Source organism: Hevea brasiliensis, chromosome 3 (assembly GCF_030052815.1).
Source record: "Hevea brasiliensis isolate MT/VB/25A 57/8 chromosome 3, ASM3005281v1, whole genome shotgun sequence".
NCBI classification, from domain to species: domain Eukaryota; kingdom Viridiplantae; phylum Streptophyta; class Magnoliopsida; order Malpighiales; family Euphorbiaceae; genus Hevea; species Hevea brasiliensis.
The window spans coordinates 86,213,264-86,236,784 of record NC_079495.1 but is presented as its reverse complement, the minus strand read 5'-3'; the positions used below and the strand labels follow the sequence as shown (position 1 = coordinate 86,236,784).

The window sequence follows — 23,521 nt, the reverse complement described above, 5'->3', positions numbered from 1 at the left end:
AAACTTAAATTCGATTGCTTTTAAGTGTTGCACATGCTCTAATTTAGAGTTCAAAGGGGTTAATCGAGTTAATTTAGAAGACTGGCCCCATAGAGTTGGAGGCCTTAATTAAGACTTTCGGCTTATTAAACAATAATTCACCTTCATAAAATTTATCAAGATTAACATTATCCCGTAATAGGAACCCAATAGACAAAATTATATAAGGGATTTGAGATAGATTTTTGCCTTTCATTAAAGACTAAAGAAAAATTAGCACAAATAGTTCTCGCCTTCCTAGACTCGTACGGTCTTCTTGATACAAATCCATAATCTATGGCAAAACAATGATAAACTCGCACAATGCAAATCTTCAGAGCCCAGTACAAATACAAATTAATTATTACTCACAACGCGAATGACTTCACCAAGAAATGAAGGCGCCTACAACCGCAGATAATTCAATGTATAGACCCGTACATACAAGTGTCCGAAACTAAACCCTCATCTATTTGCATACTTTGGGAAGGAATAATTTTTATATCATATGATAACTGAGCAAGTAATTATTGTGTAGAATCCTTCTGTGTTGCCATGGACATCTTTCTCATTGTCCAAAATGCAGTGAAGTACCGGTTCTGCAAAGAGTATTAAAATTAAAAATAAGCAAATATTAAGTAAACAAAGCTGAAAGTAAAACAGCTGGTACTATAAAAGCAAATTTAATTAGCAAGCCTAACAGGGTTCTTGAGGCGTCTTATCAGGCTAACTCAGCCTAATGCGATGAGTACATGCACAAAAAACTGGACAGGCTAGGGCACATAAGAACCAACCAGAATCATATAAACCGATATATCCAATCCAAATCAACCCAAAATTGTTGGTTTCTAACACAAATTGGTCACTCTTGGTTGCAAACTTTCTCCAAACCAATTAATTGGTTTGGTAGCAGATTAATATATTCTCAATCCGCCAAAACGGAGCCAACCATATCTTAACGAAGCTGCTGTTCTATGCAGCAATATATAATCTGCAAAACCCTAGTTATTTCTCCTACCGAAAGTACACAGAATAGAGAAAGGGGGGCAAAGACAGGTCAGGAAACAAATCCCCTTGCTCTATCAAAGTCTTCTCAAGATTGACAACCTTCTTGCAACCTCCTTTCCATCGAGTCTCATGAAAAATTCTTCCAAAACAATGGGCAACCAAAACCCATTTTTCAGAACTTAACCATATCTGTTTGGTTTGTTTTTAACTGCCTATAACTGTGCAGCCCGAGTCTCTGATACGCATGAGAATATAAACATAAATCTACATATTGCCATAAGCATCTAAGTATGTGCATTATTGGGGGTTCAACTGAAATAACTAAACCAAACTGACAAATTTCAGTTTTTCTATTCAGTTTTTAAAGGTTTGTTTTGGTTTATATTTATTAGAATTTCGGTTTAATCAGTTTGGTTCAATTTTTATAGTTAAACTGAAATAATCAAACCAAATAGACTTTTTACTATATATAGAAAATATAATATTTGAATGATGCAGAGTCATTTTGGCCTAGGATTAGAAAGAGAATCCTAATTGCTAGGCTATATTTCTCATTCTTGCATCTTGTCTCATCTGCTTCCACATGCCTCATGCCACTGCGGCTCTGCCTGCACCTGACCAGCTGCATCTTGTTCTCAACTGAAGTCCTCATAGTTCACTCCTCACTCCTTGGTCACTCAGTCCTTGACCACAACCTCAAACTCAGCTACAGATCAGTCCTCTATTGCCATTCATGTTGATTTTTCAGTTTATTTCTTGGTGAAACATGGATCTAAATTCTTTTCTTTCTGTGGGTGCAAAAAGGGTAGAGGGGATTTCTTTCTAATTGATCTGTTGATGCTTCGTCTATCAATAATAATGATAATAATAATAATAAATCTCTCATTTATTCACAATTTCTGGATCAACCTCCCACATTTTTATCAGTTGCAAAATTTTTCATAACATTTTTTAACATTTACTTTAGAAAAAACCCAACAGTGCATTTGCTTCTTGAGTGCTCATCTCATTATATTTTTTTTCCAGGGTTTGTATCATGTGAAAAAAATGTGTAGTTGTGACTTGTGGATTTTGGAGAAAGTGGTATTGCAAAAGCAACATAAATCTTTTCACTTTCATTGATCAAGGCAATCCTCCAGTAATTTGTGCAGGCAGTATGCATTATTGTATATTTATTGTGTTTATTTGGAATTCTGTTGCATGATATAACTTTTTTTTTGGGTAGAAATTTAACTTGGAATAATTATGTATTTTGAACTTTGGGAAAGAATTATAAATTTAGAAACAGGAAAAGCTATATATACATTTAGAAACAGGAAAAGCTATGTATCTTAATAATTTTGTTCCAGTTTTAATAATTATGTATTTTGCAATTTGAATATTCTGTGCAGAGAGAGATTAGGATCTTTTTTTTTTTTAAAGAATAGAAAACCGACCAGATCAAAACAAAATTAAAAAGTTCAGTTTGGTGTTTCTGCAGTCATCTGGTTCAGTTAATTCAGTTTGGTTCCAAAACAACCAATAGCACACCCTACAAGGCTCCTCAGTCTTGAATTAAACTGTTCTCTACCCTCTTGAATCAGCCCTAATTGTAAACTCAAGCAGATGACATTTCAAGGAGCCACTACAGGCTTGGATTTTCCCTCTCCATCACATTCACTAAGATCCAGAAAATTTTAATAGGAGAATTTACTATGCCACAGTATAAGAGGCTTACTTGCATCATTGATAATGGATTTGTTGTGTAAGTTGTCTCAATTCTGCTTTCCTTCTGCAATCCATTAATAACAATTTCTTCAGAGGCAGTTGCACGAAACATCAAGCATGCAAAGCCAACAGAAAATATATCGAAATGAGCTTACCTCCAACTGAAACCCATAATGTAGAGCAACTCTCTTCACATCTTCCAAACTCAATTCAATGGACATCTCCTAAAGGGGGAAAATAAAGATAAAACAAGAGAAGCCAACAACAAATCCACTACAAATCTTGAGGATAAATATGCAAATCAAGGAAATAAAGCTTACATCTTGCCCGTACATATCTGCAAAATGATATAGTAGGGGTCCCAAATTTATCCAAATCTGTCATTGATTAGAATTGCCCAAGTTAATTGAAGAGCTAAAGAAAGGAATTCCAGATAAAGTGATCGAAACAAGAACTTACTCCTCCATCTTTCAAAATCCTTGATATGATTTCAATGTATTCAATAATGTTGTGTGCCGTATCAATAAAAAAACAAGTCACAACTGCATCCCATACTCCTGCATGCAACAAAAAGTACCTTCATAAGGTTTTAATAAATATGCTAATATTTGTATGAGACAGCATGAATACTGAAAGGCAAAAGATTAAAAGGTTAAAAAATTTGGGGGGAAAATCTTTTGGAGACAATCCTTTTCAGCATGGTGAAAATTACATATGCACTCGTCCACCTAAAGCATGCAAGTAGGGCTGAGCAGAATTGAAAAAAAAAAAAAAAAAAAAAAAAGAGTCAATTCGGTTTTCAATCGTTTTTTTTTTTTTTTTTTTTATTTTTTTATTTTTTTTTTAATTTTTTATTTTATTTATTTTTTCGGGTTTGAGAAAAAAAAAAAAAAAAAAACCGAAAAAACCAAAATATTTATATATATCAAATAGTCAAATAATTTTTTTTTTTTTTTTTTTTTTTTTTAAATTTAAATTAATATTTTATATTTATATTTATATATATTTAATATTTTAATTATATTGATTTTTGGTTATTCAAACCAAAAAAAAAAAAATTAAAAAAAAAAAAAAAAAAAAAAAAAAAAAAAAAAAAAAAAAAAAAAAAAAAAAAAAATTTTTTAAAAAAAAAAAAAAAAAATAAAAAAGCGTTCAGTTTCGATTTTTTTTTCAATTTTTCGGGGTTCGGTTTCGGTTCGGTAAAAAAAATTGACGATTTTTTTTTTTTTAAATCGTTCGGTTCGGTTCGGTTTGAACCGATTGCTCACCCCTACATGCAAGGCTACCACACTCAAACATCAATGATAGTATGAAACCTTGAGCAAGTAGGAACAACATTAACAAGAAGTGAATTCAAATCTCTTCAAGTCAAAGCATGTTAAAAGGCTGCCACCATTTTTTGGCATAAAGGCAGAAGCTAAAAATACTTTATTCAGAAAAAAAAAAAAAAAAAGAAGTTCATATACAGTTTGAGTTGACACTTAAAATTTTAGGGAAAGAGGCAAAACACCTGAAATTCTTTTATCACACTATCAAACATGGTTTTATATTGTGGCCACAATCACAGGTAATGGAAATAGGCTTGTAACGGCCGTAACGTAATGGTAACAGCTTGATGCTACACAAATTTTTTTGAAAAATTTGCATAGTTTATGAATTGAGTAGATATTATTAGATGCAAGTAAAACTAAGATACACAACTATATGATAAGCATAAATACATCAAATTAGATGTTATTTTGTAATTAATAATGTATTTTAGCAAAATTATTTTCAAAAATTGTTCAAATTAGGGAAAAAATGCACATAAACCTATAGATCAAGCAAACTAGTGTTTTCTACTATAAATTTAACCACAAATCTAACATCAGACCTAATTTTCTTCAACAAATATGCCAAAGAAAAAAAAAAAAGCAAAAACAACAAATAATACTCACCTTTTTGCAAGTTGTTGTGGAGAATAGAAATATTTATCATCACTTTAGCTTAAAAAAGAAGAAGAGAGAGATTACCATAGACAGGAGGAGAAATTTGGGTGACATTTTGGGAGAAAATGTGATAGGAACACTAGTTAGGAAGTTGGAATATTGTTATGCGTGAAAAATGCATACAATTATAGCGTATTTTGCATATGTTTTGCTATTAATTTGTTTAGGATTTAATTAGCTTTATGCTTTTATTTAGTTTATTTAAGTTCAAGTTAACTGTGATGATTTACTCATTCATTTTGACAAGATTATGTCTAAATAGAATTTTTGGTCCATGAACGTGAATAATGGCCTCTAACCAATGAAAGTAACTCTTGGCAGTGAACACCACACCCAAGTCATGGTTGGACTCTCATGAAACAACGAAAAAGAGACCTAGACTTCACAAAGAAATCCACGCCCTGGTATGGTGACAAAAGGTTTACCACAAGCGGGTTGCGGTAGAAGAATGGTGCACTTCAAGTTTGGACAAAGGAGTCCATGGCTGGGTCTAGCAAACCACAGGCAAGCCATGGTTGAAGTTAGAAGCCTTGCAGGCTCTCATAGAAGAAACCACAACTTGATCATGGTCCCAACAACATACCACATGCATGGTGTGGTCAAATTTTGAAGAAATAAAATTACAGAGAAGATTCCACCCTCCCTATGGCACCAAGCATTGCACCATACCCTTGCTAAGGTGATGTCAAAAATTCAATAGCCTTTCTTTTCTGAAAAAGGGACAGCTAGGGTTCAAAAAAAGGGCCAAAATAAGAATAAATGGGAGGTCTTCTACATCAAAGAGGAGTTCTTTTACATCCTGCAAAGAATTTTCTTTCAATTTCACTGTCTAGAGTGTGCTCCACACTGCGTCAAGTGGAATTAGAGTGGGAAAATTGCTCAAATTGAGATGGCTTATCTTGATGGTGGTGGCAATTATAGTGATTCTCATGACAGTCCCTTAACTATAGAGACAAAAGTTGCGACAATTGGACGTTTGGAGCAACATATGGATCTTAGATTTGAGCGTATCGAGTGATGTTTCGAAGAAATTACAAACCATCTTGGTGCTTTGAGAACTAAAACAATCAGGAATCAATATGATAATAAAAGGCCAAAACAATCAAGAATCAGTATGATAATAAAAGGCCAAGGGTAAATGTAGCTCGTGGTCAACCTATCAACAAAACTTTTTCCTACAGGCAGGCAATATGTCTATAAGGAGGAGAAAGATCATAAACCAAACAAGTTCCATAGAAACCACGTAACGAAAGATATACATGAAGAAGTGTGTATTGACCAATTCCAATACGTCAGTAGTATGTCCACGACGAAAACGATGAGGACGACTTTGAACAAATCAATTTCAATAGGCATCAAAGGAATTGACTACCGGAGAAGAGGTGCATATGGGTATGATAAGAAGGTTTTTTTCAACTATAACTCAAGTTCCATCCGAATTTATAGCCAAATACAAGAGCATCCAATCCAAGCATCTATTAGTAGAAAGGGAAGAAGGAGCAACTTGAAGTTGAGGAGACCAGCATCGAGGACTTGGAACTAGAAGTTTTAAGCTTATTTCCCTTTGCTATAATTGAAGATGAAGAGCTTGAGGAATGTGTCCTAAGGAACAAAAAATTATCATGCCATGCAGATTTTGATGCAAGTTGAGGGAAAACAACTCAAAGAAAACATTGGACATTGGAGAAAATCAAGGAGATGGTGGAAATTGAAGATCTTTCTAACTCTTTACCCTCTGTTGTTTCTATTGATTTTATTTGTCCAAGTATTCTTGTCAAAACAAAGGTGAAACTTAATTTTGCTCGTCATCTTTGTTTGTATCAATAAAGAACTCCATGGGATGTGCTCTCTTAACCTAGTTCCTAATTCTCCTCCACTTCGAAATGGAAAAGTTTATTCTAAGTGAGGAGCATGGTGCGGGAATTGTTATGGCAATGTTTTTCGATCGTGACAAGCCATTCTAACTCAAAGGCGAGTTTTTTTTTCCCCAAGTGGGGGAGCATGACACAAGGCTTGTTCTTAAGAAACAAGGAAAGCATGAAAGGAAGAAAAGAGGGATAAAAGTGCAGGAAATTCCTTAGAAAACAAAGTATAACACGCCCAAGGGTGTGTCCCCTCAGCCCACCACACACTTGGAGGTGTGTCACAAGCAGGTGCACCAGTTTGCTAGTCACACACTCTAAAGTGTGTGAAAAGAAGATCCACAAGCTGAAGGCCGTGTGACCCTCTGTCCAGCTATGAGAATTTTATGTTTTCCAGTCCAAAAATCCCTCCTAGCAATTCTATTTTAGATAAACTTCCCATTTAAGCAAGATAAAACTCCAAATTTAGTTTTTTTAATGTTTTCTACTCTAATTAGAACTTATTTTAATTTTATACTTCAATTAGGATTATTTTTATTCCTATTTTATTTAGCTTTCACAATGTATTTAGGTTTATGTTACACATTTCTGAGGATTTAACCTAAAATCGTTTAGAGTGAAGAAAGCGAATCCATAAAGCCGACTCCAAATTTTTGGGATAAAGGCTTAGTTGAGTTGAGTAGAATGTATTTAGGTTTATCCAAAACTTCCTACTTAGTAAAGTTATTTTTCTATCAGGTTTGGGAGCCTAAAAACTCTGTATAAACCCTCAAAACTAATGTATTTCAACTTTAGTATTCATTCAATAAAAATTACAATAGAGTTATTTTCTTTCAATTTTCACCGTGTGGAGTGCGTTCTTTTGTGAGCTTCACACTATGTTAGGTGGTATCAGAGTGAGGAAATCACCCCAATTGAGATGGGCTTATCTTGATGGAGGTAGCGATAACAATGGTTCTAAAGATGATGATTAGGGAACTAGGGCCCTTGATCGGATAAATTTTAACAATCGTCCCTGAACTTATCTAGTTGTAACATTATAATCCCTCAACTTGAAAATGTAACATAAAATCCCATCAACTTTCACATTGCGCACAGTAAAATCACTCTAACCCCTAATTACCGGTTTTTCAGTTAGACGCTGACCTGGACAACTCTAGCATGGAGCTTAGTCAGTATTTCTCTTTTCTCTCTCAACTCAACTAAGCCTTTATCTCAAAAATTTGGGGTCGGCTATATGGATTCTCTTTCTCAACTCTAAACGATTTTGGGTTAAATCATCGGAAATGTGTAGTGCTTCTAGGTCATGTTGTACTACTCTCCTCCAAATCAGTTAAGGTCTGCCCCTTCTTTTCTTTCTTCCTCTAACCTAATGTGCTCTACTTGTCTAACTGGACCCTCCGTATGTCTACGCTTCACATGACCAAACCACCTCAAGCCATGTGTAAATTGAATCATTCTCTGGTCCATAAACAAAATAACTTTTTACGTGTAGAGAGAATAATTTTACACTTTGCATAAGAGAGGAGAGAGAAATGTTGACAAAACATCATGTGAAAGCTGTTCACATCAATTTCTAACTGAAAAATCAATAGTTGAAAGTTAGAGGGATTTTACTGTAAAAAAAATTTAAAAGTTTAAGGGATTTTATGTTATATTTTAAAGTTGAAGAACTGTAATGCTACAACCATATAAGTTCAAGGACAGTTGTTAAAATTTATCCGCCCTTAACCATAGAGATTAAATGTTGCAACAATGGGAGCAACATTTTGAGCAATAGATGAATCTTAGATTCAAGCATATCAAGAAAAACTTCAGAGAAACTGCAAACTGTCTTGATGCTTTAGGAACTAAAACAAATAGGAATTGATATGATGATAGAAGGCCAAGGATAAATGTAGTTCACGGTGACCCAATCACAGACCTTTTCCTACATCTAGACAATATGTTTACAAGGATGACTCATAAGAGGAAGATGACTATGAACCAAACAGGTTCCATAGACATCCACATAATGAAAGATATAGACGAAGAGGTGCATATCGACCAATTCCTGTACGTCAGTAATATGTCCACGATGAAGATTCAGAGGAGCAACTATTAGTGGAAAGGGATGAAATAAAAGCAACTTGAATCTGAAACTCAACTTGAAGTTGAGGACACCAATGCCAAAGACTCGGAACTAGAAGCTTTGAGCGTATATGCCTTGGCCATGATTGAAGATGAAGAACTTGAGGAATGTGTCTAAGGGAATGAAAATTATCATGCCACGGGATTTCAATAGAAGTTGTAGGAAAACAATCCATGGAGACAATATTCGACAATAAATCAAGTCTAGGACATGATGGAGATTGAAGATCTTTCTAACTCTTTATCTTCTATTATTTCTATTGATTTTATTTGTCCAAGTGTTCTTGTGGAGACAGAGACAAAGGTGAAGGTACTCAAATTCAATCTTGCTCAATTCACCATTGCTCATGATCTCATCAAAGAAAATTTTCATTGTCTTTCACTTCAAAATTCAGGGACAGATTTATTTCAAGTAAGGGAGAATGGTATAGAAGAATTATGACTTGGGGTCAAGTGTTTTTGGCCAGGTGGGGTGACCTTAGAATCAGCAAAACACGCCCATGGGCGTGTGCCAGCAGCCAACACACTCTCTAGGGTATGTATCAATCAGCAGGTAAAGAGTGGAGGCTGCAGAGCATCACACACCCTAGAGTGTGTGATAGGAAGAACCACACGCCCAAAGGGTCTGTGACCTTCTGCTCCAGTGGCGAGAATACATTTTTTTTTCAGTCCTAAACACCTACAAAACTGTCCCATTTCTCTTTTACTTCCTATTTGGGCAAGATTCCACATGAGATTTAGTTTCCCCTATTGTCTCCTGTTTCAGTTGGGACTCATTTAGTTTCGTATCTCTATTAGGATTTAGTTTTTCCTATTTAATCCAGATTCCTGTTGTAATTTATTTTATCTAACTTCCTAGTTAGTAGATTAATTTTCCTATAAGGACTAGGACATTAAAATCTCTATAAATAGGCCATAATCCTATGTATTTCAGTTTCAGATTTCAATTAGTAAAATCCTGCAGAGAATTTTCATTCAATTTTCACTGTGTGTGTAGTGTGTTCTTTTGTGAGCTTCAAGCTGAGTTAGTAATCACAAATTTTCATTTAGAATTACGGTGGTTCAGGATTTTAAGAACCTAGTATTTGTTCAAGTGCGCCACAAATTGCAAAACTTCACATAATGCTCCAGTTACTTCTTTCAAGAACTCAAGAAAATTTCAACATATGCACAAAGAAAACCAGCAGCATGAGATTCTTAAAGGTTTTTTTTTTTTTTTAATCAAGAGTAAGTAGTAAGAGGGGCCAGAGATGATGCATGAGCTGTGGTGGCAAGAAAAGAATCAATCAGTTTTGGGAATGGTTTAGCCACTATTGATAAAGAGCAGTAAGAAATGGGTGTAAAATCACATCTTTGTTTTTGGCAATTCAATGTTGGCGACATGTAAGTAAACCAATCTTCATCCTTCAATCGGGTTCACATCAGCAATGAAGTTTTGATTGGAGAGTGTAGTTCATGGAGCAAAAGATGTTTGGTAAGGGGGGAGAGCAAGAGAATAGGGGAGAGAGGCCAAGAAGGCAAAGTGAAACAGCTAACCTACTAAGTCAGTTGTCTTGCTTTTGCATAAAAGAAGTGCAATATGCCAAAAGTATACATAGATTGTAAAAAGGTGAAGGCAACTAGCATTCTTCTAATTTCATTAACTTGCCTATAAAATATATAACTAGTATTTCCAAAGCCTTAAACACCCTAAACCTAAACTAATACGCAACCTCTATAACAAATCATCATTAGTCAAAAAAATAATTTATGAAGAAAGACGATATCATCTTAGATGCTAGAACAGCTATGCTTTTGCATGCCACAAAAATTATAAGATTATGACCTCCAAATACTGTACCTTAAGTTTTTATAAGTATTACCACTGGTACATTTATTAAAAAAAAAATCAAAAAAGTAATCATTTTAATTCTCCTACCTACTTGAGTTGGATCACTGTACACTTCAACAAAGTCTCCACCGCACATGGAGAAACCTTCAGTAATTCCAGCACTGCATCCAAGAAAATTCAACAAAGATTTTTTTTTTTAAATAATAATAAAGGATAGCCGTGAAAAATACAAGGCAATTGCAACAATAAATTATCTTGTAGCTAAACACTTTTTTTCATTCTTCAAGGTAATGCAACAACCATAGAGATTCTTGAAAATCTAATAAATCATACAAAAGTAAAATAATAAATTTATTTATTACAATAGTGCTTTTATTGCTTCTAGATCCAAAATATTTATTAATCTATTAAAGCTTCAAAAGCTGAATAATTGAAAGAAAAATATGATGGCCCATATCATCATTTAATCATAAATAAATGACAATACAAGGTGAATAAAACTTCTTGACAAGCATAATGATAAATGAAAGACATTTACTATTATTTTAAGATTCCCACAACACCATTTAGCAGGTTCAGTTTAACGTTACAGTTAGAAAAATACCATCCCACTTCCCAGAAAATAATCAAGAAACTCAAAAGGAAGAATTCATAAAAACCCAGAACTGGGAGTCTGTCAAAAGAGAGTATCTTTCAAAAGTCACATAGATTTTCTCACTAATTTTAAGTGTCAAGTGCCATGTAAATTTTCTAGTACCCTTGTCCAACATGGATATGCAAGGGTAAAGCAAAAACTTGGCTTAACCAGATAACATGCAAAGCTTTCACTGATAAAGAAACACAAAAAAACAGTATAAATACCTTGCTGGATGAATATCAGGTATTGAAACAGGACGAAGTTGGTCACTGTCTGAAAGTGAATTGCAATTGCTGTGGATCCAAGGATATATAATCCACTCTTCAGTAGTCTGAGCACTAATAACACAAAACACCCATTATTAGAGAGAGGTTAACTCTTTCATAGATTAACTATTGTGTAAAAAAAATGCATAAGCAAGCATGATCATAAAACGATTGTTTTAAAGTTCTTACTGATTAAGAATAAAACTTGAGCATATCATCATATAGTATGAAAATTCATTTCCCTGGCATACAAAACCTGTTTCATGATAGAAGAACAGTTAAGTTCAGATCGGAGTCGAATCAAAGTAGAATTATGATTACTTAGCATCTAATACATACCCAAACAAGAAATCTCCAAGGCCAAACGCCCAAGACCAGCACCAGGAACTAAACATGTAGGAGGACTGTTCAATAGAATTTACAGTTAGACAATAGAATGGTAGATAACAATTCCAATGAGGAGATGAATTAGAAGTCTTAATGTTACATTTATACAGAGAAAAATCTATCCCAAAATAAGAAACAGAACAAAACAAAAATCATGTACCTATCCTTGCTGCGATTAGGAAATAAAGAATCAAGCTCATCAAGAATAGGCTTGTAACATTGATCACGTTCTTTTTGTCCCTGGATCAATTCATAACAGTAAGTGCACATATATCTCAGATCGCACAGACAACATACTAGAAAGCTACAAGAAGCAAAGCATCATTACCTCATCTGCCCAGTCTCTTACTATATTCCTTATTATACATCGGACCTGTAAAGGAAAAATTAATCCATAATTGTATATATTACAGAGAATCCATCTATGGTATCTTTATAAAAAGAGAGAGAGATTGAGGGGTGAGGGAAAGGAAGGGTATACAACTAGTGTTACTTGTATAAATTATATAGGCCTAATAAATGAGAAGTTCTTTTATAATATATATAAAAGTCAAGATAAAACTCCGCCTAAGTAGTTTGTGCTTAGCCGGTCCCAAACCCGGATAAAAGAGGAGGGTTACGGTAGGTGACAACCAGTGTAAAAATTTCGTCACACCTCATGATATGGACTCTTATGATATAAACATTGAGGCATCATCTACTTACAACGCGCTACATCGGAACCCGGGTGTAATGAGAAATATACAAGGGTGTAAGACGTTCACCGAAAACGACGCGCCATGCCGGCGCCTGGTGTGGTGTTAAATGAGCAAGGATTCCCACATCAAAGACGGGTGTGAGTAAAGAAGTTAGTTAATCGGACAGATCATGACCTAGAAGCATTACAAATTTCCAAGGATTTAACCCAAAATCGTTTAGAGTGGAGAAAGAGAATCCATATAGCCGACCAAAAAAATTTTTTTGGGATAAAGGTTTAGTTGAGTTGAGTTGAGTATAAAAGTAAAGATAGCAGGGCAACATGCAAATGGATAAAAAATGCATGATAAAATTATAATATGAGCAACAAAGGACTCATTACTAATCTCTTATTGAAAGAAAATACTTTTAATAATTATAATCCCAAATTATGTAAATCCTAATAACTACTAAATTCTATTGATTTAAATTATTAGTCCTAACCCATTAAGATTTTATTAAATTAAGAAAAACTCTCACCATTAATTTCCTCCAACACAAAACCAAAGCCAAAATAATCGATGCTTTCGTGTATGTCAAGTTTTCACTTTTTGTCTCTCTTATTGAGATTACAATAACCAAGAGACTCATCCAACGAAAGCCATTTGGATAACGTGAACACCAATTCCAACAATGTGTATAACAATTTTGTTCATGAAAGTTTAATAAGTTCAAACTATTCAAACTTTGGTGGCAAAATTGCAACGTTGTTTATTTTGTGGTCCTTTTTAATTGAAAAATCAGGGACTTGCAATTGCCAGCTATCAGTTTCAAACAATATATTGTGATGCAAATTTTGAAAGATTATAATATTTAGAAGTGAAGACAAAGTTAAGTAGAACAAAGACAGAATATACGCATTGCAAATTCAATGAAGGCCGGAACTGGTGATAGAGAAGGAGTTAGTTTGGATGGAGTGGTATTACCCCAAAGTAATTACTTTAAATATCTCAGCTCAATCCTTTAAGTAGATGGGGAATGTAAAGAGGATGTTAGTCATAAGATTAAAGTCGGATGATTGAAGTGGAGAAGTGCCACGGGAGTTTTACGTGATCGCAAGATTCCCATATGTTGAAAGAAAAATTTTACTGTACAGCCATACGACTGGCCATGTTATATGGTAGTGAGTGTTGGACAATGAAGGAGCCGTATGTTTGTAAGATGAGAGTTGCGAAGATGAGAATGTTAAGGTGGATGAGTGAACATACTAGACTACATAAAGTCCGTAATGAGAGTATTAGAGAAAATGTAGGAGTGGTACCAATTGAGGATAAGTTGAGAGAAGGGAGATTAAGGTGGTTTGGTCATATGAAGCATAGACATACGGAGGTTCCAGTTAGACAAGTAGAGTACATTGGGTTAGAGGATAAAAAGAAAAAACGGGGTAGACCTGAACTGACTTGGAGGAGAGTAATACAACATGATCTAGAAGTATTACACATTTTCGAGGATTTAGCCCAAAATCATTTAGAGTAGAGAAAGAGAATCCATATAGCCGACCCTAATAAATTTTGAGATAAAGGCTTAGTTGAGTTGAGTATAATATTTAGAAGAACAGTTTCTGTTAACTGTTATAAATTAACGAAAGCTTATAGATCTTTAATTTGTCTATAAGACATTCATGTATATCTTATATAAGTTATTATGATAAGATTCTAGAGACTTTCACAGAGAACAAATTGAATTCACACATGGACATATATCAATATTTTATATGTATATCAATATTTAAATTACAATTATCTTTTAGTACAAGGCAGTCATGAATTTTTTAAATTATATGAATTTTTCAAATTCTACTTCGTATAATTTAAAATTTATTTTGTCCTTAAGTTTAACATTATCTAGTATCAAATGTGGCCATAAGCATGCTACCGCCTTGGTTGAACGTATGGAATTTCATAGCCTATAACTTCGCCACTTCACACTTGACATGTTCTTTAAAATATGAAGATAAAAAATCAATGGTCATATATATATATATATATATATATATATATAATTAATTTCATTTAATCATGTCTTATTTGATATCATAATTTGAATTAACATCTCAAATTTAACATATAGATTGAATGTTCTGACTCTTTTATTTACGTTACACCATAAACATAGAGTATAATTGATTGAGAAAAAACTATTAAATTAAATATTTTATACTGCATAATTTGATAACAATTAATATAATTTTTGTTGTTTGTTGATTACAAAATAATAGGTTCACAGAAACTCTAAAAGTTTATTTTAAAAAATTGATACCCGAAACCTGCCAGATACATTACCATTATTAATTTTTAAAAAAATTGATATTTTTATATAGCTATTATTGCTCATTGTTTACTTTCATTTTTTAAAACATGTACTGAACTATCATACAACATCCAATTTCTTTGAAAATGATAATGTTATCATTTTTCTAAATTGAAAAGTGATACATTATACAACTTTTGTACAAAGAAATTTATTTTAACACCAACAAAGTGATAAATTATAACTAAATATATGACTCATTTATTTTGTGATTTCAGTTTTGGCCTTTTTTTCCCTTGTGAAACCTTTGTAGATTATTTTTCTTTATAGTTTTTTACTTCTTCAGTTAAGAGCATTATCAATATTAATTTCTTAAATTTTGTTTTGTTAATAAATTAATCTAATTTATTGAGAAAGTTATATAATCAAAATAATGATTCATGTTAGACCATAAACTTGATAAATCTTATAAATTTGATTTGTATTTAATGTTTTCATTATAAAATTTCTTCTGACCCTATAATTGATAATTCTACTATTTATATATCTACATTTTACATTAATAAGTATAATCTAAATACAAAAAATTATTTTATTATAAAAATTTATATATTCATGAGTTATAAAGTCACAAAAAATACATGTGGAACACACATGACAAGAAAGCTAGCATATCCAATGGCTTGCAACTCCATGGTACTTTTTGTTTGTATAGTTTGAAGCTTGAACCAACCCTCCTAAATGTGATTACCTAGAGCTGTTGACTAATTAACAACATAAGTGAGCAAAATGTCCAATTAAGGATCTCTTTTCCTCTTCCTGAGATGGGTGAATTTCCTAAAAAGCCTAAGTTTGAGCATTCAACATATTATCCTGGCACATGGAACAGGAACATGGTACATCACTAGACATAAATCATAATAGGGGCATTAATATCATAAATGATGGTCAAATGTTATGAGTTGGGACAGAACACAGAAATGCTGTAATAAAGTGTATTAATATTAAGACTATTGCTGCTATGAAATGTTGGGCTTAAGCCTTAAAGGCTTAGTTTTGTTGATGGCTCCATGTTAGCATACAAAAATAATGGCAATGCATTAGTATTTTTTGTTAAATATCTTCATCAGCCAAATGCACATTTCTCCCCTATTTTTGTCAATTTTTCTGAACCCAAATTTGCAAGTATGGCACCAAAACATAATAACATCAGGTTGAGCAGCCATGTCAATCATATCTGACCCTGGTAAAAACAACTCTAAATCAAGAGTAGCAAATTATAAAGATTATTCATAATTGCACCAAATAACAAGTATAAAACCTTGTAAAATTAGTTTCAATGGCAAGATAAACAATATACCTTATCAACATCAACCAAGGGAACATTAAACCGGACTAATGGATCCAGGCAATCATGATGCGACAAGGCAACCTGTATGTACATGGCAGCATGTGGAAGAATTAGTTCAATACATATTGCGTCAGGCATTGCACCATAATTTTGATGCTTGATTCCTGAACAAAATTGAGAATGAAGATAGAACACAATATTCACCTATATTTGAAAACTAATAATCACAGTAAAACAAACCAGGAAAAAAAATGGAAGTATTTTGCATTTGAAACTCTTTACAAATTAGGTCCACATCCTTACTGGAAACACTGCAGAAGTAAATAGACAGAACTGATTTTCTGACCAAGCCAGACAGTAGTTTAAACCCACCCTTCATTCTCTATTTATTGTTTCAACTTTTGGCATTAATTTGCCCATTACAAAGGGAAAAATGTATAAAAATGACCAAGGAATTGATGCATGGATATCATGTTCATAAAATATGTAACACAACTAGCACCACCCCCCCCCCCCCCCCCTCTCTCTCTCTCTCTCTCTCTCTCTCAAATCCAACTGGAATTGAGATTTTAGTTTCAAATCAGGTAGAGGTGACATGAGATACTGGCTAGTTATCAGTAAACACAATGCATAATGGTTATTTCCACAAACAACAAACACAATTCATAATTTCCGATCCATTCATGCTGGGAATGTCTAGAGTATCCTTAGCTTAACCCTCAGCAATTACTTCATTTATCTCCCAAAGCATACAGAACCGAAGAATCATTGATTTTGGGGTTTGTGCATCAATTGATAGAGAATGAGAGAGAGATTTATGAAAAATTTAAAATACAGAAATGCAGTGTCTGATGAATCAATTGCCACACTTGCTAACCTGCAGCATTTAATGAGTCAATTACAGCACTTATTAACCATTCACTAAATCTCCACCTGTAAACTTACATTTATCTTTTCAATAAAATAAAAAGAAGCAATAAATTAAACAACATTACATTTCCATTGGAATCAGAGCAACATATTTTGGCAAGTTCAACTGTTGATTGGCTATTTTGCAAGTTTGCCAGATGGCTCCCAGTAGCAGGCTCACAGCAACCTTCAATTTGCACCTCCTGTTGTTATCTACAGAAGTCAAACTTCTAAATGAAAAGGACATAAATGGAATCAACCAGAAATTGCAGCTCTGTAGCCATTTTGTAAAATTCTACATCACTATCTCAGAGACCTCATCGGTAGTCACCCTATCTGATGACCTGCATATTGTATTGTTCCCTTGTCCACAACAGGCTCCACCAGGTTTGGAACAACACATTCCAGTCGTTGAGGCAGACTGACTGGGGCAGCAATTCCCCTCACTAGAGAAGAGATGATCATTCAGGGCATGTTCATGGTGTGAGTCCTCACAACCATCCATGTCTTGGCTCATATCCAGGGGAGGTTCAAATGCCTAAAAAGTATTTACCAATTGGAATGTTATCAAATATAACTTCTTGTAAAAATAATAATTAGAAAAAAAAATTATAGAAACAAAGGATGAAGAAGAGGGGAAGAGCATCCAAGAGACAATTGCCAAAGGAGAAATCAAACTCAAACTCACCTCAAGCATGTTATATATAAAGTGAGAATTCATAGAAATACACCTGCACATTAAAAGCATAAATATTTATAGGTCTTCCAAAATGGTAACCAAGAATTCATTCTTCATGCATGCTTCAAGGCTTTGTTTCTAAAAGTTGCAATTGTGTCCAGGCTCTTGTGCATATGCATTCGGACAAGCCTGGTGTAGCAGCCTCTTAGGAAGCTACATGCAGTCAACGTGACCAGAAAGCACGATGTTAGATGATGTTCTATGTAATATGGATCTCAATCTCCTCAGAGAGGGAGAGATGAGTGTATAAGTCACTAGGTCCCCTGATGGCATCAGCATATAACCACGACAGAATTCATTGAATCCATGTTATCCAGATTTGGAAACATTAGTAGCCAGCCAATCATGAAAGGTTTTGATACCACTAACTGAAGAAGATCACATAGCACAAGAGATATGACTCAAATCTAGGACATGGATAAGTTTTTGGGAAAAGGAGTGTAATTTTCCACCAAGCAAGAAATTGCACTACAAGAGAGAGAAATTCAGAGCAAAAAGATAGCTAATAGTCTTTCCACTGAGTGGGGGAAAAAAAAGGAAATCCAAATTTATATATTAAAATAAAAGGGCTGTCTGATAACAACCCCAATAGAGTATAGAGAGTGAGGAGGAAAAGGGGGACTAGTTAATAACCCCAGTTTGCTAAATATTATTACACATAATAAATAAGGCATAATTTACGCTATTGGTCCCTTGGCCTCACATTATATAATTTATTTACAATGTCCTCTAAGATCACTTTAATACCATGCCTTCCACTATCACCAGTCTAAAGTTACAAAAACCAATTCCTATATTTTGCAGCCAATTTCCATGCTTCATCAAAATAAAACTTAAATAATAATAATAATAATAATAATAATAATAATAATAATATCCATTAAAAACATGAATTTGGAAAATCAATATTAACTGAACATCAACTAATTTTCAGGCAAGACCCAAAAGTAAATAATCTACCAAATGTTGGTTTATTTGGATTATATCTTCACAGAAATACTAAGTCTATATGCTAAAGTTCTAAATATGATAAGTTGGTATTGCTGTTCAATAATCTGCACAAAGAAAAGAGTCAAAAAGCTAGGGCTGTCAAATTGTGGAAACCTTGGGCTGTTTTCAGAGAAGAGAGGAGGGGGAATTCCGCACGAATAGAAAACTGGAAAAAATGAAACATCATTTCAACCATTTTTTTCTACCATACTACTGCTCTGACAGATTACAGGTACCATCTCTGACAACACCAGAGAAACCACACTATACCTTAATTCCACACCTAAAGCTTAATTAAGAAATAAGAAGCAATTGAGAATAAGAGCAAAAAAAAATTTTAAAAAAAAAAAAAAAAAGAAATAGAAAAAAAAAAAAAAAAAAACAAAGAAGAGCATTCTGAAAAAAACTAAATCATATCCTAGTTATTCTCAGCAACTTGTTTTTTTTTTTTTTTAGTCGAATCTGAATTATAGTTAACCGGAAAAAAGAAACAAAAAAGAAAAAAGGAAGAAGAAGAAGAAGATTCTGCATCAAGGTCAGTACCAGAAACAATTATTAACAGAGGAAGCAAGTGTCCCAAATTGAGGCAAGCCAAATTCTACTCGACTAAAAATCTCCCTTGTACCAAACCCAACTCATTTATGATATGTGCTGGATTAGGGTGTCAGCTTTCATTGGGACAACAAAGTACAGACCTACACTCACTTATATCAAGCAAATCCAATTCAGAATACCCTATTCCTTTAATGTTTAAACATATTGTGTATGGTTTAAGTCAGGTCAATTTGGACCATTTTCAAATGTTATTGTCAGGTCAACATCAAAACTTGGCTTCCTAAAAGCCATTTACTTTGCCAGGTTCATCAAATCAGGCTATGTTTTGCCCACTCCAACAATCATAACTATTCAACTAAAAAAACTAAGAGGGAATATTACCTTCTCAGTCTCTGAAACTTCGAAGGATAGTGGGATAGTAAAGCCTGAAAAACATAGCAAATGAATTAAGCACAAACAATGACAAAAAGGAATGGAACTTAAAGAATAGAAATTAATACTTCAGAGAAAAAAAAAAATTCACATTCCCAATCACAGATATGTTGTAAGGCAGCCAGTAGTACATTTTCATGCATGGTGACTGTAAAACATCAAAACACCAAACAGGATACAAAAGGAAATACTTCAGACACGAATGGTATGTATGTATATATATACATACAAATGGCTCCAACTTCGGGCTCGAACTCGAGACCTGACAACCCTGAAAACGACTCCAATAACATTGAGCTGAAACTCAAAAACATCAACATCCTCATTACCCACAATGCATTTACTACACTTCTAACAACATGAAGCATGGAGTAAACTTAATATGATCGGTCTGCTGCTTAGAAATAGTAGAAAACTTTTTCCTACAAATTATTCATTCTCTTGAATCAATCATTAATGCCAAATGTGAAATCATGATTTTAATACTTGTATTGCTTTTTAATGCATTCACACAATAATGGCATATAAGTTTTGGGTTACAAATAAATGTAAGTTCACATTTTATATAAGAGAAAGTATACATTTATTTATAATAATTATTAAAAAGTATTTTTCAATAGGTGTTTAATCAATTGATAATGACACGAAGTAATCATGTGCAATGTGTAGCATTTGCATCAAAATATTTGTTTGAAATGTACTAGTAATAGAGAGATATTGTTATTTGTATAGTGACTATAGTCACTTGAATGATACTTACATACATATCATTATTATTTTGAAATTTCACATTATAGACAAAAATAAGTATTTTACATAATATAAATACCTTTTATTGCATATTTATTTAAAATAAATGATACAGGTTTTCTTTACAATTTTTTAATCACCAAATCTCAAATGCAATATATGTGCCTCAAAATTAGTTACAACATATGTTTAAGACATTGGAAAAGCTCAGATTTGCAGCTGTTGGCAACTGAACATTCAACTGCTAGCTGATAAAAAAACAGAGCCACCAATCCAAGAAGTGCTTAATTTTATCAATCCACAAGGACCAAAAGTTAACTCTAGATTATTAGCAGTGGGCTACAAAGGCGCATGTTACAAAGCCAGCTTGGTCTATATGTATGTGGGATTGGGATAAGAATGTTGCCACTTTGTTGATGCAAGGCAACCCATCACAATTTGGTCTTTGGTCAGATCCACTAAATATATAATGCAAATGCATGCACCCTTGAGATTTAAGCAAAACACACTCCAAATCCACCTTAAGAGACAAGCTTGAACACTTCAAGAAAAGCACCCAAATGGTTGTCCTACTCCTAGGTCTGGTTGAGTTTTATACTAGTTTGTAATGCCCTGAGTAATCTACTGCTTCAAACTGCAAAGACTATGTTGACTTTGATATCAATTTCTAATATCACAAGTTATCTACCAAGTAATGACTTGGCACCCATGATATATTGAGCTTCAAACATCATGGTATTGTGATTCTAATATCACAAATTAAGTTTCCACTTGTAGATAAATCAATTAGTCAAGCAGTGAAAATACCTTGTGTGCAGGCGGAAGCTTTTTGAAAGATCTTTCATATCTTTTTACATCCTCTTCTGCAGCATCTGGATAGCTGAATAAAGAAGGGAAAAAGTCAACAAGATAAGAAGTACATTCTTAAGGTAAGAGTTGACATGAAAACAACCGTAAATGATGAAAATAAGGGAAACAAGAAATCAGGACATGAGATATATGTTTGAAAGGCACAAAACCAAATGAAGTATCACAGGATCTTTAACCAAAATATTAATAAACACACAATTTTGAAGGAAATGAAATATATTTGGATTAACACTCTCAAACCTTTAGCGCCATAAGAATAAGTTACCATTTTTCAACAAACCTAACATCTTCTTTAGCTTTGCCAGATAGGGGGAAGAAAACTACATATATGAATAAATGAAAAAACTTCACCATTGAGATTGAAAGTCTCCCAAAAAAAAAATATATATATATATATATAGCTTTCTTGATTGGCATTTTTTTTCTCCATCCAATGTCAAATGAAGCCCCAACAACAAATAAATAGACACCAGAAGAAGTTGAACCAAGTTACATCATCCAACTACATTTCTCTGCCCAAAAAGAAATTGAACAATAAATAGACACCAGAGAGAGAGAGAGAGAGAGAGAGAGAGAGAGAGAGAGAGAGAGAGAAGGATACTTGAGATAGGCACTGATAATACGTCGAAGGGATTTGACTTCAAGAACCTCTTCCATCTTCCTTTGACGACGACGTTCCTCATCTTCCTCTTCTACCACTTGATGCATCTCTCTTGACATTTACTTACAACAGCCGTGCAAGATTGAAGTATGAACTGAACTGCGTTTGTTGTTTTATAAAAAGATTAAAATTAAAAATAAATACATATGGGATACATTTTTAGATAGAGCAATTGAGCAAAGTTAAGTTGGGCTTGCAATTCAATTAAGGACCTTCTATTTTTTTTTTTTTTAATTCCATCCACAACCAATAACAGTGTGTTTGGACCGACTGAGGGAGGGTTTTATAAAGTAAGGTAAAGAAATAGAAGGTAAGGTAACAAAACCTTCCAACCCAAAAAAGGTGAGGGTTTCGGAGGTTTTAAAACCTTCGAAAACCTTACCTCCATTAAAAAACCTTCCTCCCAAACAAACTGTAAATAAATAAATAAAACTACAAAATCAAATGAAAATTCAAGGCTATTATGTTCTGCAGATAAAGAATATGAGAGCCTTTAATTGATCTAACCATTGGGAGGAAGAACTGCACGTTGTCTAACAATGCCCCCAACATCGGCCTTTAATTCTCAAATTGAAGAGATACGCAAGGAATTTATAGAAATTGCAGAAATTTATAGGAACTTATAGAAATTATAAAGAGCAAGAAGGGCAAAGGCAAGCAAAATTTCTTCCTAAATCGTTTACCTTTTTCACCGGCAAAGAAACTCGAGGACAATTTGACAAGATAATACATACCTAGAAATTAATAATATCACAGCCCGTAAGCGATGGCGACAACGACGATCATGGCTTCAAAATGGAGAAAGGAAATGGTTAAGGGAAACGGCGGCAGTGGCTTCACAGTAGCGTGTTAGGTTTTGTAGGAGAAAATCGTTAAAACATGTTTTCCATTTGATGGAACGACGGTGCGAAGCTCATTGGACGGTTTTTTTTTTTAATAATAATTGATGATTTTGGATTTTTTTTATCAAATGTTTAAAAACATTTAAAATTAGCATTTTAACACATACATAATAACTAATTTTTATCTTAATGTATCTTGCAAGTTGATTTATTTATGATATAAATTTATAATTTAAAATTTTTTATATATTTTTTAATTTTTAATATATAATATTATTTTTATATATTATTTTTAATAATAATTAAATTTAATTATCCATTAATATGATTATATTTTAATTTTAATTAAAATTAATTTAAAAAAGTTATAAAGCAAGTGAAGTGAATAAGTAGTTAGAAAAGTATTTGGAGAGTCTAAAGGACATGGGTCACTTGGAATGAGGAAGTATAAAAGGCAGTGAAGAGAAAAAGGAAATGATATAAGAAATTAACTAAATGTGATAATAATGAGGCATATGAACAGTATAAAATAGTAAAGAAAGAGGCAAAAAAGATAGTCAGTCAAGTAAGAGCATAGGCCTTTGAAAAGTTATATGAGAAACT

The 23,521-nt window shown here is 33.3% G+C and overlaps 1 protein-coding gene across 2 annotated transcripts; it reads right to left on the bottom strand.

Annotated features, from left to right (window-relative positions):
* Nucleotides 1-210: 210 nt before the first annotated feature.
* Nucleotides 211-22,981, bottom strand: LOC110636579 (uncharacterized). Of its 2 annotated transcripts, none has more exons than XM_021786349.2 (19): nt 22,811-22,981; nt 22,017-22,175; nt 21,353-21,425; nt 19,745-19,788; nt 17,768-17,810; nt 17,396-17,617; nt 17,166-17,282; nt 16,180-16,251; nt 12,163-12,207; nt 11,995-12,074; nt 11,787-11,851; nt 11,637-11,703; nt 11,406-11,519; nt 10,632-10,705; nt 3,193-3,290; nt 3,054-3,110; nt 2,889-2,957; nt 2,744-2,797; nt 211-617 (listed from the first exon to the last, which is right to left on the bottom strand). In XM_021786349.2, exons 2-19 carry the CDS (start codon nt 22,133-22,135, stop codon nt 546-548), a joined length of 1,485 nt encoding a protein of 494 aa, XP_021642041.1. In that variant the 5' UTR covers nt 22,136-22,175; nt 22,811-22,981; the 3' UTR covers nt 211-545. The 2 variants fall into 2 exon arrangements, with proteins under 2 accessions (XP_021642041.1, XP_021642042.1); XM_021786350.2 differs by having other exon boundaries at nt 22,017-22,170.
* Between the last annotated feature and the right edge of the window lie 540 nt (nt 22,982-23,521).

Excerpts from the sequence above, each read along its gene's own strand:
- LOC110636579 (XM_021786349.2), bottom strand. The coding sequence starts at position 22,135 with ATGTCAAGAGAGATGCATCAAGTGGTAGAAGAGGAAGATGAGGAACGT. Across the intron at positions 16,252-17,165 it reads GCTCTGATTCCAATGGAAAT|GTTGCCTTGTCGCATCATGA; the intron begins GTAATGTTGTTT and ends ATGTACATACAG. Across the intron at positions 12,208-16,179 it reads CCTTGGTTGATGTTGATAAG|GTCCGATGTATAATAAGGAA; the intron begins GTATATTGTTTA and ends TTTCCTTTACAG.